Source organism: Scatophagus argus, chromosome 16 (assembly GCF_020382885.2).
Source record: "Scatophagus argus isolate fScaArg1 chromosome 16, fScaArg1.pri, whole genome shotgun sequence".
Lineage (NCBI taxonomy): Eukaryota > Metazoa > Chordata > Actinopteri > Scatophagidae > Scatophagus > Scatophagus argus.
In genome coordinates, this window is record NC_058508.1 from 574,516 (window position 1) to 591,537 (window position 17,022).

The 17,022-nt window shown below is 39.9% G+C and overlaps 1 protein-coding gene across 4 annotated transcripts in view; it reads right to left on the minus strand.

Moving 5' to 3' along the window:
• ap2a1 (adaptor related protein complex 2 subunit alpha 1) overlaps nucleotides 1-7,694 on the minus strand; it is a 36,319-nt gene extending 28,625 nt beyond the window's left edge. For 3 of the 4 annotated variants that reach the window (XM_046414806.1, XM_046414805.1, XM_046414803.1), the window contains exons 1-2: nucleotides 6,898-7,694; nucleotides 2,781-2,992 (exon numbers count right to left, since the gene is read on the minus strand). In XM_046414806.1, the coding sequence (XP_046270762.1) occupies nucleotides 2,781-2,992; nucleotides 6,898-6,964 (279 nt within the window). In that variant the 5' untranslated portion in view covers nucleotides 6,965-7,694. The remainder of the gene's footprint in view (nucleotides 1-2,780; nucleotides 2,993-6,897) is intronic. The other variant, XM_046414804.1, reaches the window with a different exon arrangement.
• Nucleotides 7,695-17,022: the final 9,328 nt, after the last annotated feature.

The following is a 17,022-nucleotide window of genomic DNA, read 5'->3' on the forward strand; positions in this document are numbered from 1 at the left end:
TGTGGCCAGCATGTGGGTAATGACACACAGGTCATTAATCTCTAGTTCTGTCAACATTCTAAAGTCATCAGGTCAGGGTCTGGTTAGGTTTAATAGAGCAGGAGTAGAGTGCTTGATATGCATTTCTTGCAACAACTTCAATATGATCACCCAATCCAGGATTAGGGCCCTTTGAGTACCAGCTCAAAAAAAGCCATCAAGAACCAAAATTTCTTGGTTTCTTGAGCCTCTAAAAAATGATGATATCGGCAGAACTGTTGATAAAGTAATGGCCAGGCATGAAAACCAACTGGGAGGGTAAAAGGTTAAGCTTCCCCAAAGAAATCTTTGTCAATTTTAACAATTAAATACATCAGTCAGGCCTACTCTGAAGAGAAAATTGAAATTCACCTGCACATTGTATCAGCAGGTTAAATACAACAGGCATACAGGAATAAGGGACATGTGCAATTAGTTGACAAGTCAGTTAACAGGTGCGGCCATTGCTAGTCAGCACCAGAAATACTAGTTGGTTATTAAGCTAATTATTATTATGACTTTGCTTTAAAAAGCAAAGTGTATGTAGGACATGTTGGCCCAACAGGTGTCACCTTTGTGCTTTGTGTCTCTTCTTCTTCCATGGGGAGCAGAGCATTCAGCGGCTCTGTTCCCCATGGAAGAAGCTCTGGAACTCACTTCCACCTGACCTCCGTCACACTCTAACCACAACTGCATTGTCCATTTTAAATTGTATTATATTGTCTTATTGTTACAAATATTGTGTCTGTTTTTATGATTAATGATGTAAGGTGACCTTGAGTGTCTAGAAAGGCGCCCGTAAAAAAAAAACGCATTATTATTATTATTATTATTTATTGTTCTAATCTTTAAGCAGGGACAGGTATTTGTGGATGGAAGAGCGTAGAATTTTATTTTTTTATTTTTTGGGGGGGGGGGGGGGGGTAGTGAATATTCCATCAAACACAAGCAGAAAGCAGACTCTATTTTCAATGGATACTGCTATGTCATGCTACAGAGAGCATGTCAGTTATTAGCCTGTCTTTGCATCCCCTCAGTGGCTTTTACTGCAGTACACATTTAAATTACAGATTGACATAACTGGCCCAGAAATGGGCCACTTTTTCATGTTAACAGCACTGGTTAATCATGACATCTAAGGTATAAATACTATATAGATATTATTGAAGAATGTTATCAACAATTTTGAACAGCTCTGATATCATATGCAATCATTTTCAATCAGTTTCTGGACAATGTTTAACTTTACAGATTGCACTGTGCTCAACTTCCTTCCTTAAACTTTGTGTTTTAACCTCAGGGAAATCAGTCGGCACATACCTCATAGAACTTTCCCAAAAGAGCACGTCTTTTCTAAAGCCTGCTCAGGACAAAACAAGATAACAAAAAGTATTTGGAAAAAAAAAAATTATAATCACTACAATTTTCCTTTGAAATGGCAATCAATGTCCCAATCAAAGACTCAAGTTTCTGGGCAAACTATAACAAGAACAAGTGAACAATGTGAAAATCATTATCTCTCAGTGTCAGCAGACTCTGGACTTCTCTGTTCATCCAGGGTGAAAGGTCAAGGGAGAAAGTGGGGCAACAAATTAGTTTTCCATATGTTCCTGCAAACACTTCACAATAAAAGCTTAAAATGAAGGGCTTCTTTGTCCACTGAAACACATTTGAGCTGCTCTGCTGTATTTACATGGCACTGTTTGATGACATTAAGCACGTAATTATGCATATTGCAATATATTTCGGAGTATAACACCAGAAAAAGAATAAGTGGACGACAGCATTGCTGACGTTTTTGTCACTTTAATCCACCAGACCTGATGTCTTATTTTTAACCACTACATACTCAAAGAGGCACATGCCACATTACACACCAAACTTGCGATTTATAAAAACAAATTTGAGAGGTTTGTTGGGAGGATAACGAATGCACCTGGACGTAAACACTGGCCCATGCCTACAAACACTGTGGAGACGTGGGATATTGGCAAAGCAGATGGTGAGGTGGTGAATTCAGGCAAGAATGTGTAGTGCTGATTCAATTCGTTTACACATGTAATGTCACGCACTTAATTATAGTAGTAAACAGTAACTAAGACATCCACGTTACCTGCAGTGTTATTTAGCAGTTTTAAGTAACTGCTTTCTACAGATTTGTGTGAGCATGGTTTTATAAATCTAGTTATTTTCTGGCACATATAGACTTAGTATGGATCCTATGCATCGTTTGATAAATGTGACCCCAAGACAGGTGTGCAATACAAGTAACCATGGTGATCTAGCCAGGTTAGAAGAGGGACACCTTTGTGACAATAAAGTTTGGCTTTAGACTGAACCCTGCTAATCCATTAACCTTGCTTTGTAGTACAATCAGCGCAGTTTCAAGGTGGGCACACAAGATTAGTGTCACCAATCCAGTCCCAAATGTGTAATATAGTCACAGTCTCCCCTTTGCATTGCATCACTTTAACCTAGTATAAAAACGTAAAATCTTTGCCATATTTTCATTCTTGTTATGTTACAAGTGTTTTATAGTTAGGTGTTCTGTTTGGCCAAAGTGACCTTAAATGACCAAAGTGACACTAATTTCAGTTCAATCTCAAGTCCAAAGAAGCTCGAAAGTCTTAAGCTGGTGAAAATACCGAAGTCTAAAAGAAAGTCTTAAACTGGTGACTTAAGAGTCATCTTGGAAAATTCCGTTTTAAGTGAAGCCCAAAAGGTCCATCAAACACACACAACACAATCAGTAGAGGACTTACAATCTGTTTCTCTGTGTACTTGTTGGAGCTCAGCAGGTTGACTGCCTCCATGTGTCCAAAGTCAATGTCATGGCCGAGCAGGAAAATAAAGAGCAGCTTGCACACATATTTCTTCTTGCTGTAGCCATCCAGAGCCTTGTCCCCTTTAAACTTGGAGCGAATGTTGGCCAACTCTTTATTGATCCGTTTTATCTCAGCCTCCTTGCTCTTACCTGGGGAGAGAGAAAGTGCCCGCATTTTAAAAATGAACACGATGGACCTGGATACATCAAGACTTCAGATTTTTCAGTTCAACAATCAAAAAGACATTTTAGGTATCAAAAATGGTAGGCATGTGTATCTAGAAGACCTATACCTAGAACTGCAAAAAAGTCTCTTGGGCCCACATTGTAACTCAACAGAAAGGTTGCCAATTTGAATTAATTTACATATTTTTTGTTATTTTCAGGCATGGTACTGAGGTAATGGTGAGAGTAACCAAACCCCAGAATCTTTCCTTTACTTCCCACTACCTCTAGAACATGAAAGTATCAACATGGGCAGGGCGGGAGAAGGGAGGTTTGAGTTGGTCTAAGCTATGCCTAGTCACTGTCGAGCAGGCCCAATTCGCAACCACTGGTGGCTAATTTCATGGTCTGCTGGAAAGCTGTGCAGTCCGGTGGTGCTTTTACAGCCAGGAAAGCAACAGTGGCGACTCATTCTGGGCACTAAGTAAAGAAATGTTAAAACTAAAAATAACTTATGCTTGGTGACATAGGCTACCTCCATATTTGTCACCTACCTCCAGATAAGCCATATGCAAAGCTCAATTGCAATAGCTGGGTTTCAACCTGTAGAGGACAGTTGCTATGCATATTTATAACACAACACGTAAAATTACAATATTATCCTTTAAAACGTCAAGATCTGGACCTGAATCAATCAATAACAATACCAAGTATCTATTTAAGACTTTCAGCAGAAAAAAAGCAGTTTTAGTGTTTAGTTACTCCTTAAACTCCCTGTGGAGAATTAACCAGATCTACTTCAAATTTTGTCAGCCTAATCCAAAGACCATTGAATCATAAATTATGAAGCTTTTTAAGATAGCAGTGGGGCATGAAGTTGAATGTCCTCCTTTCACCATGGTCAAATCTGTCTTAAACTTCATATGGTTGATAGCCACTCCATGCTGTAAAAATCATAGTCACTGCATCACCTTATGGCAGCAAGAACTGACATTGGTGTGGACTTTGTGGTTAAAAGTGACATGCCATATCCTACGCTACTTATAGTAATAGTAATCTAAGGAATGGAATAAGCATCATGGTCATATCATTAAGGGACAGCCATGATGGCTATTCATGATTACTGGTCAATCCAATCAGCTGAAAATTTCACATTTATAAAGACCCCACCTGACACCACATACATGCAAATTTAGAGTCTTAGTCAAAGTCCCACAACAGGAAATAAGAATGGATGACAATCATGATTTGAAGTGTTCATATTGCAGTTTCCACTTCAAATAGTAGAACATCAGATATAAATACTTCTCTCTAGGCCACATAGTGGACACAGGGAGTGACACTGTAGCTGTTGCAAGTCCCAGTGAGGAGCTTTATTTTTTCTTGTTTCCCTTTGAAGGAAACAGGCCATATCTGTCTTTACTTAGTTTTTTTCACTACAGCATGCTATAAAAATCAAAAATAATTGTTAAGACGACAGACAACACTATTCTTGCACAACAGATCTCTATGTATGTACCTTTGTAATAACTTGTAATAAATTGTTTTCCTGAAATGTTTTAAATCAGTCATATCCATGTATGTATGTATGTATTTTGGCTGTTAAAAAAGATTCTCGGCCCATGAATTGTTTCAACCACTCAACTTGGTTAATGAGTCAAGAAGATAATTTCAGACATTGTTTATGTTAAAAATTAACTGTTAGCTTATAAATACTTGTCTGTCTGACATTTAGCTTATAAATACTTGTCTGTCTGAAGGGGATCACAATGTAAAACAGCAAATTGTCACCAAATCTCCAATAGGGAATCTCACTACACCTGGAAAGAGTTATTTACAACTGCTCACACCAAGACTCAGTTGGTAAATCCAGAACTACCACACCAGTGCTTCTCAAAGTGAGATGTGGGGACTGACCTCCTCAAGGTGTTCTTGAGAGGGTTTTAGTGGATCCTCAGCAAAGGGGAACAATAACTATAGACATATGTATTATATCTTTTAATATAGTAATAGAAGTAAGAATTGATTCTCTTACGATTCAATTAATAGATATAATAATAGATTGTCATTATATTTTCCTGAAATATATTCTATCATTAACTATATGGCAGCCCACTGCACCTGTGTGTTTCATTGCATGTTGCATGTGTGTGTTCAATCAGTGTTGGGTTAAACGGAGAGAAGTTTTTTTTATTATTTTTTAAAAACCATTCAATGTGCCTATGACCTATAATATTGGCTCGTATACCACTACCAATATTAAAGTTGCAAGACAAAGTAACTTGTTTTGTTAAGGGGGACAAAGGCAAAGCAAATTTAAATATTTGCATTTAGCCTAGATGTTGTTTAATATTATATATTAATATTTTATTAGACAATTTATTCTAATCAAAGCCATGTTTGCCCAGTTAAATCTTTACATTATGTTATTCTATTTTGTTTTTATGTCTGTTTAATTAATGAACCCTCCGTTATCTTCACTTATATTTGGAATAATCTTATATATCACAATCAATACTGATACAGAAATTATCTGAATACACGTTTCTAGACAACACACAGTAGACTGGTTTCACACATTGACAAATTGCAATGGACAATGAGCCTCCAGTTCCTCACACTGCACAAAAGTGACCCAAAAATATCCCAGATACGATCACTGCCATCTTGCGCATTCTGTGCAGCAGTGATCACATGCGCACATGCACACACACCTGAACCAATCACAACCAGCACACAGACATCAATCAAGACATTTTACCCCTCTTTTACAAGATCAAATAACTCATTAAGACCAAACATGAGAGGAAATTGAACACTTCAACATATATCAGCAGAACAACCGAAAAAGACAGAAACGATCTTAGAGACCAATTTGACATATGCTTTTTAGTTTTTAGTTTGGTCAAAGTCCCTTCTGATAACACGAGGGTCCATGGTTTATGACCTATACTGGGGCCTGACACCAGGGGGCGATAATGATGTTCTGGCTTCACTTTTAAGTAGGTCTCATGTCGCCCATCTTTATATAGAGTAAATGGTATATAGAATGACAAGTGCCTTGATTTAAGATTTGTGTTCTCTAGTGAACTAGGAGGTTAACTGCCTGAATTAGGTCAATTTCCAGAGGAGGAATCTCTCAATTGAGACTTATGCATGTATATCCTATCAGTCAAGTGCTAAAACTCCATCTACAGAAAAACAATAATAACAACAACAACAGAAGATATCTACATAATATGGTCTGCAGCGATATTAGATCTTTTTTTCTTTTACACACTAAGTGCACATGTTTCTTCCAGTATGTCTTATTTAATGAACAGTCGCGACTGGTTTGTGCTTGTTAGTGGGCTGTAGGGGCTTCAATCTGAACAGGAGTTGTGTCCCCTTGACTGTGTTTTCACTGACAGAGCGGTGCGGACTGTCGCAGTCATATTCTAATGACGACAAATACCGTTTTTCAACTGTGAAATGAAGCCCCGTTCCGCACATTAGTCTGGATATCTAGATTTCCAATACTGTACAAATATCACTGCTCAAAGTGAGATCACTGACACGCAAAATTCAAAAACAACAGGCCTCGTTTTCTGCATCCAAGCATCATACCCCTGACACTGCTGCAGCAAGTGACGCTAAACGCTCACGTTACATGCAACATCTGAGTATTAACTGTTAGGTTATATTGCAGAGTCGTTAGTGGCTGATGTTAAAAACGGACACCTGACTGTTAAAAGGCGATTTCCGCTCTTTGCTGTCTTCCACCACGTCATTTCACTACGGCACGTAAAATGGTAGTGACAATTCAAGTAATGTCAACTGATGATAATGGCGTCAAATTAACGCTGGGGTTGCACAGATTATCAAGTAAAATGAAAGAGAATTTCACTTACAATTTCTAATGTCCGAAATGAACACGGCTAATCCACGCATTCCATCTCCTTTCGACACAGCCGGCATTTTTGCAAGTTTCTGTCCGCACCCCGGCCTTATCCGTAGAAACGAACTGACGTCGGTCAGTTTTCTTTACGCTGGACTGGAGGGGAAGATGGCCAATTTGACGCTTCGTAGTAGTTAGCTACTTCGTAGGTCCAATAGTTCACTCCAACTTTATGACTGACTGTTACTCGCCAAGCTCACTGTATGCTTTTGCGTCTCTGCCTCCGACTGTATTTGCTAGAATTGCTGGATGGCGGTGAATCAACCAGCAGGATAAGTTAACGTTATCCCTGTTAACTGTCTCGTTTCCGCTGGCTATGTCAAGCTAACGCTATTTCATTCAATCCTTATCTGGCTAGGAATGTGGCCGTTACGCATAACATCTAATGTAATAATTCACTTCAGTTAAACACACCCACCCTTTGAAACTCTATATGATGAATACAGTCAGAATATAACGTTAAGTTGCTACTACTCACGCACCGTAAAGCTAGCTTAACAGCTAGCTAGCTAGCTGGCTAGCAATATCATTCAAATACTGGAATACATCACCGGTTGAGCGAAATAACTCAGTGGAGTTTTAACTGACAGCCAGCGATATGAAATTATAGCCCTGTTCCCTTTATCATGCACTAAATTTGGTAAATAAGTTGTCTTGTATGATTGGCGTCCGTTCTAATTGTCCAGCCTCCACTCCTCGGCTTGGATAAAGCTCGTGACTTAAGAACTGATATCGTGACCGCGCGACGTAGTCGTGCACGCGTACGCTTTTATCATTCGGCCTCAGTGAAATCCGGCTTTGAGTGGTCATGTTCGCTGTGTAAAATTTTACCCTGTGCAGGTACTGAGGTTATGTGAACATTGTAGGTGGTAAAACCACGCACCTTAAAGGATTTCCATAAATGTGTCATGAAAATCCTCCAGACCGAATTAAACAGATAAATGACTGAGCGCCAGAAAAGCAGAATTACAACTAAGATATTTAAAAAGGAAGCTATATGGTAGAATGTAAAAGTGTCACCAACGTTGCATACGTTTACTGGGCCCTTTCTGTTGACATGCATTATCACTTCAATACTACATTTAGCAGCTGCAGCGATTACTGCCTTCTCATTATGTGAAAACCCACTGCACAACTGTAGCTGTTCAGTGGAGACAGGATGGAAGTAGCTGAATCAACTGACGGTCATGACTTTGTGCATTACACCACGTCGTATCCATTGAGATGCGTCACATTCTCAGTTTAACTACGGCGAGGCTTTAGGTAGGTCTGTTAAGGGCACATAATCTTTAACTGACTGCACCTGCATTCTTTTGAACCAGACAATTCAATATCATAATAACATGAAAAATGTGACTTTACAGATAGGAATTTCTATAACCAGTACTTAGGTGGTAAATATAGTATACTGTAGAATGCTTCACATTCAATCATTCATTTTTCATTCACGAGCCAGCAACGAAACCACCTTCACTAAGCCCTGTATATGGTTTATTTAGATAGTCAAGAGTGTTTCTTTCATAATCACAGTTTATCATACAAATGTGTTTCATTTAATGAATTTTAACAACATGTAACACTAATGGGAGCTGTATTTGAAAAAAAAAAAAAACATTATCATATCTTTGTTGAAAAGATGAGGTAGACAAGGAACCTTTGGCACATGGCTAATAATCCAAACTTTTTTTTACCTGCCTTAAACCAAATTCCCTTTCAGTTTCAGAGCCCTGTAGATCCAGTTTCATTTTAGCATGTGTTTCTTTGTTTCTTTAATGAGGTATGTCAAAAGCAATGTTCCAAAAAATACCAACATGTCATATGAAGTCTGGTCATATCTTGCAGGATGCAAGTCAGCATGCTTTACTGGCTCACAATCCTCTGCAGAGTGACGCTATGTAATGACAAGGTCGTATGTCCCAGTTGTATACATACTGCATGCAATAGTATTCACTTTGTAAGGGCAGCTGTAGTATGTACTAAAAGTAAACAATATTCAGTTAACGACACAGCTATGAACCATTGTTCAGTCCCTACACAGTTCATGGTTCCCTCTGAGCTGAGCATTTTTATTTACTAGGGTTTGGAATCTATTGCTGAATACCCTGTAGTTTCTAACTGAGTAAAGTGACCTGAAAGTATCTAAAAGCTGTTTGAATTCTTCTTCTTTTTAGGAGTGGGCACTCTGATGATTTTATACTGTGAGCAGTCTTGAAGCCGTCCACAATTTTTCAATTCAATTCAATTTTATTTAAAGTGCCAATTCATAACACAGTTATCTGAAGACACTTTACAGATGTGTACATTTTTATTTAATTTAATTTTAATTTAAGTTACTTTATTAATCCCAAGCTGGGAGATTACTTCTCTGCATTAAACCCATCACTGACTGAAACACACACACATGCAACATGCAGTGAAACACACAGGAGCAGTGGGCTGCATCAAGGCTAATGGGGGGGGGGGGGATTGAACCAGCGACCTTCCGATCACAAGCCGCTTTTCCAACCTCGAGGCCACGGCTGCCCCGAAACAACAAAAAACAACAACAATAACAAAATATAAGAGAATCAGAGAAAAACAGGTGCCAGAGAAAAACCCCACACTGAGTAATCATATGGCGACAGTGGCAAGGAAAAACTTGTGGAGATTGCAGTATTTAATATCCTCTTACCTCTGTTTTCACATAAACTCTACCAAATCTGTGTCACGTAAAAATATCAATATATTGATGTTGTCAGGATCACATTTCTGGTCTATTTTTTACTTTTCCTTGCATTTTTCCTGCTCTCCCTTCATCTTCATCTTCATGAGAGAGAGGTGTCTTATTTGGTCCAAAGATGTCATAACTCTAAAGAGTTAATAGTTCCCTATTATCCCACCAGAGCTTTGCATTCCCAAAATGCAGGACTACTTGTGGTTCCTAGAGTCCTCAAAAGTAGATTGGGAACCAGAGCCTTTAGTTATCAAGCTCCTCTACTATGGAACCATCTTCCGGTTTCAGTCCGGGAGGCGGACACCCTCTCTATATTTAAGAGTAGACTTAAGACTTGCTAGATTCAAAGCATATTGTTAAAGATGCAGATAATGATCCAAACTGGGGGACATGCAGACCCATAACCATATTATAGTCATAATATTAATTTGCAGACTGCAAGGCTGGGATTACACACATATGAAATTTATTCATTGACTTATTATAAGTGATTACCTACTTTATTGTTTATGATGACCGTTGATTTTGCTAACCACCACATGACAGCAAATGACTAAAGGATGGATACAGTAACACCATGCATCCTGTTCTGAGTTCTCCATGGTGTTAAAGGTTAAGGTTAAAGGTTAAAGTGACATATTTTGTCATTGGAGGGAACTCACTCCAACGAAATTTGTTCTCTGCATTTAACCCACCCAAGTGACGTGCACACACACACAGCAAACCCGGGGCAGTGGGCGACCGCGTGCAGCGCCCGGGGAGCAGTGGGGGTTAGGTACCTTGCTCAAGGGTACCTCAGCCATGGACGCCGGGACGGGGAATCGAACCAGCAATCCACCGGTTACGGGTCCGACACCCTAACCGCTGATCCACGACTGCCTCTACTATGTGCAAGTACGTAGGTCAAAGACTACACCATGGGATTCAGCCTTACATTGCATTCCATTACCTCATTTCATGCTAATGAAGTTTAAGTTTTCTTGTGACTTGTGAGTGTCATACCTTACACCTTAAATCATGATAAGGAAATTTGTTGCCTCACACAATAAATTCCTTAGTGGGATGATTATGAGGGTTTTAGATTTCATTTGTGTTATTTTTCTCTTCTAATTATTTTTGAGGTTCTTTAGTTAGTTAGATGTGTTTTAGGAAATGTTGTTGTTTTAAACCAGTTGTTAATTGTGTGATATCAGTTTTTACTATGTTCAATTCAGTTTCAATTCAGTTTATTTATATAGCGCCAATTCACAACAAAAGTTATCTCATGACACTTTCCAATTAAAGCAGGTCTAGACCAAACTCTTTAATTAAATTGTAATACAGAGAGCCCAACATTCCCCCTTGAGCAAGCACTTGGCGACAGTGGCGAGGAAAAACTGCCTTTTAGAAGGCAGAAACCCGGATAAAGCGGAAGAAGATGGATGGATGGATGGATGGATGGATAGAAGGCAGAAACCTCAGACCCTGGCTCAAGATGGGCGGCCATCTGCCTTGACCAGTTGGGTTGAGAGAGAAAGAGAGAGAGAGAGAGAGAGAGAGAGAGAGAGAGAGAGCGGGAGGGAGGGAGAGAGAGAGAGAGAGACAGACAAGGAGAAAGAGGGAGAGGGGAGTGGGGCGTGAGAGAAGGAGCACACAAGCAGAGATGCATAGCAGCAGTAATAATACTAGAAATACTGGAACTGTAGATAATGATAATAAAGTATACAGGAGGTACTATGGTGAATTATGATCGCAGTATTAGTAACAGTAATAATGGTAGTAGCTGTACAGAGTAGTAACAGAATTAAAACAGTCTAAGCCTATAGCAGCATAACTAGGGGCCGGCCTAGGCCAGCCCTAACTATAAGCTTTATCAAAGAGGAAAGTTTTTAGTCTACTCTTAAATATAGAGAGGGTGTCCGCCTCCCGGACTGAAACCGGAAGATGGTTCCATAGTAGAGGAGCTTGATAATTAAAGGCTCTGGTTCCCAATCTACCTTTGAGGACTCTAGGAACCACAAGTAGCCCTGCATTTTGGGAACGCAAAGTTCTGGTGGGATAATAGGGTACTATTAACTCTTTAAGATAGGATGGTGCCTGACCGTTCAGGGCTTTATAAGTGAGGAGGAGAATTTTAAATTCTATCCTGAATTTTACAGGTAGCCAATGTAGAGAAGCCAGAACAGGAGAAATATGGTCTCTCATGCTGGTTCTTGTCAGTAGTCGTGCTGCAGCGTTCTGGATTACCTGGAGAGTCTTTATGGATTTACTGGGGCAGCCTGATAGAAGGGAGTTACAATAATCCAGCCTGGAAGTAATAAATGCGTGGGCTAATTTTTCTGCATCTTTCTGACTCAGAATGTGCCTAATTTTTCCAATATTGCGGAGGTGAAAGAATGCAGTCTTAGAAATATTCGCTATGTGCGAGTTAAAGGACATGTCCTGGTCAAAGATAACTCCTAAATTTATTACAGTGGAGTTTGAGGCCACGGCTAAGCCATCTAGCATTGCTGTATCACTGGATAATTTGTTTCTAAGGTGTTCAGGGTCCAGAACAATAACTTCAGTTTTGTCTGAATTTAGAAGTAGGAAATTGTAAGTCACCCAGGTTTTTATGTCTTTAAGACATGCCTGAAGTTTGACTAGCTAATTTGTTTCATTTGGTTTCATTGATAAGTACAATTATGTGTCATCTGCATAACAATGATGATTGTTATTATGTGACTTTGTTATTTATATAATTTTGGTTTTGTATTTGATCGATATGTATTTCTGTGAAATTCAGTCAGTTCTTCTAGTCTTGTGTCAAATTGTCGACCTGGTGGACTCGAAATTGATAGTGTGCATCACGTGTGTCGTACTCTGAACAACCTTAACTTTTAGGCGGGCAGGTTTTAGTTGCATTTGGATCTGTGTTTTGTACTGTGAACAGAGCACTGGGGCAGTGGTTGGTAACACAATCACTCTTTCAAGCCAGAATGTGAGTATCTTTCCTCTTACAAGTAGGGCTATCCATCCATCTAGATTGTTTTGATGTGAGCTGCAGAATTTTCATCTGTTCATGGACAAAAACCTTGTGCTCGTCACAGTGCGGGATATAGACAGTAACGATATCTTCCTTAGCTGAGCTATAATGTTGGCTAGCTTGGTTTTCTAACAAAAGAAGATAGTTCACACAAGGTCTGTGGATTATCTTAAGAAACTTTTTTTCTTAAAGTGACACCAGTATTTGATGTACTTATTTTATTATTATTATTATTATTTTGTATATTAGACAGAGTGTACTTTGTCTACTTGGATTTATTGACCTTTTTGAGTTTAAAGATAACCTTTCAGACAAGTAGAGTTTTGGGTTTATGTCACATAGAGTAAGTCTTAGTCTGAAAACTGAATAGAGTAGAAATCTGAAAAATTAACAGTACATTTTACTCCATTATATTTTTCAAAGTAATATTTTATTCAGTTTGAGTCAAATTTATTCTTATAAATTTACTATATAAAACTTATGCTTATGCTTTCCATTTCATACCTTTACTCCACTACATTTCATAGAGAAATATTGTATATTATATTTTTATTTTACGATAATGTCTAATAGTGTTGGCGTTTGGGTTGTTTGCTGCCTCTGCTGTCGTCATCATCCTCCTCCTCTCTTCTCCTCTTGCTGGTTCCTCCAGACAGTTGGCTAGAAGAGTGCGCTAACTCTGGTTCTTCATCGTCGGTGTCGCTGTCAGTGTCACTGTCTGAGACGGCATCACACAATTCATTCCAGCACCTGAATCGTTTCCTACTCATCTTATCTCCTTCATCTTCCTCTCTTGACCTCCTCCTTGATCCTCCAGGCACTGAGCTGGTGGAGGGTGCTTCTTCCTCAGCATCACTGTCGACGTCACTGTCAGAGATGGCATCAGGCGGTTCATTCCTCCTGGATCCTCCAGGCAGGGGATCTTCTGCTTCCACGGGATGGTTGACTTCCAAGTTAACTCGAGGCTCAGCAGGAGCATCTTCAACTTGATTACCATCTTCATCTTCTTCAGCTCGTTCCTCGTTGTCATCATCATCATTGTCAAAATTGTTGACAATATTGTTGCCTTCCAGTTCATCCCTAATTTGCCTCAGCAAAGCAATGGCTTCGTCCTGAAGTCCATTGATAAAGACGAACTGCAGCCAGTGAATCATTCCAGCGTCAAGTCGCTCATCTTGTTCAATGGCCTCCAGTATTTCCTGCAGTGGGTTATGTACTGGTCCAGCTACAAGATCATTTAGACAAATATAATTGATTATTACTACTTACATGACAAGAAAAGTAACTGCACACTTCTACAATAATCACTTACTAATAAATCAGTGTTACTTAGTTTGAAATGTGTGAATGCTTTTCATAACCTTACACACAGTGTCTTATATCCTCAGCAGCTCCAGCAACAAGCACTTATTTGATGAGCAGTGATCAGAAGCTACTGACTGATCTTAAAATTCAGCACGAAATCATAATTTGACTATTTTCTATACATGACAACAGTGTCTGCCCAATAACTTTTTATATAAAACATCAGACACGTTTGTGTGAAATGAGGAGTGAAGTTCCTACCATGGTTAGGGCCAATGTGGGGTCCGTCTCCTAAGTCCGGCATAACTGAAAACAAAACAAAAAAAGACTATTTTAAATCCACATGATCGCATTGTTTTTGTTCATTATTTACATTTTATGTTTTCAGTACATCACAACATGTCTGTCCTACACCTTGTAACATTAACACATAAGAGCCCAGACACTTTATAGGAAAATGATGGGGGATATAAAACACATCAAATGGATTACATATAACATATTTCTGATGTTTTCTTGGAAAAGGTACCCTGTAGTGTCCAAGACGTAGTTCTATATATGTTACGTTGGGTTTTTATAGTAACGTTTTTCCTCATTTAAAGGTTTTTGACACCAGTGTCACTGTGGGATCTTTTGGGTTAAACATCAGGCATGTTGGTATGAAATGAGGAGTGAGGTACCTACCGAGGTTAGGAGCATTGTGGTTAGCACCGTTGTGGGGTCCATCTCCTCTGTCCATTGTAACTGAAAAGACACAACAGCTAAAATATTATTTTAAATTCACATGACCACTGTCTGCTTCTGTGGTGTTATGTCAGACTCTCTCCTTGAGATGATCTCTGTTCGTGATTTTTCCTTATGATCTAATACTTGTCTCTTTGTGCTCAGGTTCATTCCTTGTGCCTGCCCATCCTGCTCAGTCCCCCCTCTGAAGCCATTTTCTAGGACTGCCTCTGGATTTCTTCTGTTGGAGATTGAAGTTTTCAATTTTTGATAGCTGGGCTGCTTTTGTTTACATGGCTCATAGATTGTGTGTTTGATCAAGTGTACTTTTTATAATAGTGGGTACCCTGTTTAGACACAATCCAGCAGGAACCTCTGTGTCACCTAGAAAACACCAACATCAGGATAATCGCATCGGAACGAAGTGATGAATATCCATTCATCCATTTCTATACCGCTTATCCGTCAGGGTCGCGGGGGAGCTGGAGCCTATCCCAGCTAACTACGGGCGAGAGGCGGGGTACACCCTGGACTGGTCGCCTGTCAATCACAGGGCCAACACACAAAGACAGACAACCACACACTCTCACACTCACACCTAGGGGCAATTTAGAGTAGCCAATTAACCTATTGTGCATGTTTTTGGTATTGTGGGAGGAAGCCGGAGTACCTGGAGAAAACCCACGCAGGCACAGGGAGAACATGCAAACTCCACATAGAAGGGCCCAGACCGGGATTCGAACCTGAAACCCTCTTGCTATGAGGCGACAGTGCTAACCACTGCACCACCGTGCCGCCCCGTGATGAATATCTATCACAGTGGTGCAGTGGTTAGCACTGTTGCCTCGCCTGGCGACCAGTCCAGGGTGTACCCCGCCTCTCGCCCGTAGTCGGCTGGGATAGGCTCCAGCTCCCCCGCGACCCTGATGGATAAGCGGTATAGAAAATGGATGGATGGATCATAGCAGAACAGAGATTCAAAATGTGGAGAACTAGCATAAAAAATAAAGTGAAATAGCTGAAATAAAAGAGTAAATGGAATCAAACTGAAGAACAAGAATCAGATTAAATAGTAAATCAGAATCAGAATCAGAATTCCTTTATTAATCCCTGGAGGGAAATTCTTGTTTTTACAGACATTGCACATGCAGTATTCCCGACCAAGAAAGGAGAAAAGTGCAGAGTATAAAAATAGGATAAACAAAAAACTAAAATCTCAAGTACAAGTATTTACAAAAAACTGTATTCAAATTTTTAAGAAAAATGTAAAAATACAGGTATGTACATGTGTAAAAGAGCCAATATGTACATTGTATATACAAGTAAGTGTGTCCGTCACAGTGCTGAGTATAGCAGTTTGATGGCGACAGGCAGGAATGATTTCCTGTGTCGCTCTGTGGTGCATCGTGGGAGTATGAGTCTGTTGCTGAACGAGCTCCTGTAGCCGATCAGCACATTGTGGAGAGGGTGAGAGGGAAAGTCCAGTATAGTTCTTATTTTGGACAACATCCTCCTCTCAGACACCACTGTCAGAGAGTCCAGTTCCTCTCCCACAACATGGCTGGCTTTCTTAATGATTCTATTGAGTCTGTTGGTGTCCCTCACCCTCAGGCAGCTGCCCCAGCAGGCAACAGCATATGTGATGGCACTGGACACCACCGACTCATAGAACATCCTCAGCATCGTCCTGCAGATGTTGAAGGACCTCAGCCGCCTCAGAAAGTAGAGGCGGCTCTGGCCCTTTCTGTAGACCATGTCCACGTTCTTGCACCAGTCCAGTTTGTGGTCTAAGTACACCCCCAGGTCCTTAGACCACAAACTGGACTGGTGCAAGAACTGGGTGTTCTGTCTTTTTAAATTCAAATCTTTAAATTTTGACAGATTCTAAAAGCCTCCTGAAAACGAAAAACCGCCTCAGTGTGGCCAGAGGACCAGAGGGATCAAAAGGAAAAATAACTTAACAGCACGTCTAACATCTAAGATAGATTAATGAGTTAGTCTTTAACCGACCGATCAGCATTAGCAGAATTCTGGCGCATTATTGCCAAAACCGTCTGCCCTGTAAGAAAAACGAACGGGCACCAGCATCTTTTCTTCTCAATTCTAATATATAATTAATACTATATTTGAAAACAACTAAAATATAAGTTGGCGTTTTTGTCTGGAAGTATGTGTAAATAATTATTTTAGCCACTTAGTTCCATTCACTCCCGTTCATTGAGGACTACCTCGCGAGTGCCCCCTAGGTGAACTGCAAATTCCAATTTTCGGTACAATGCGTTTTAATAGGGAGTGGGCCGGCTGTTCTTAGCAGGGCTGTGCCACGAGGGAGC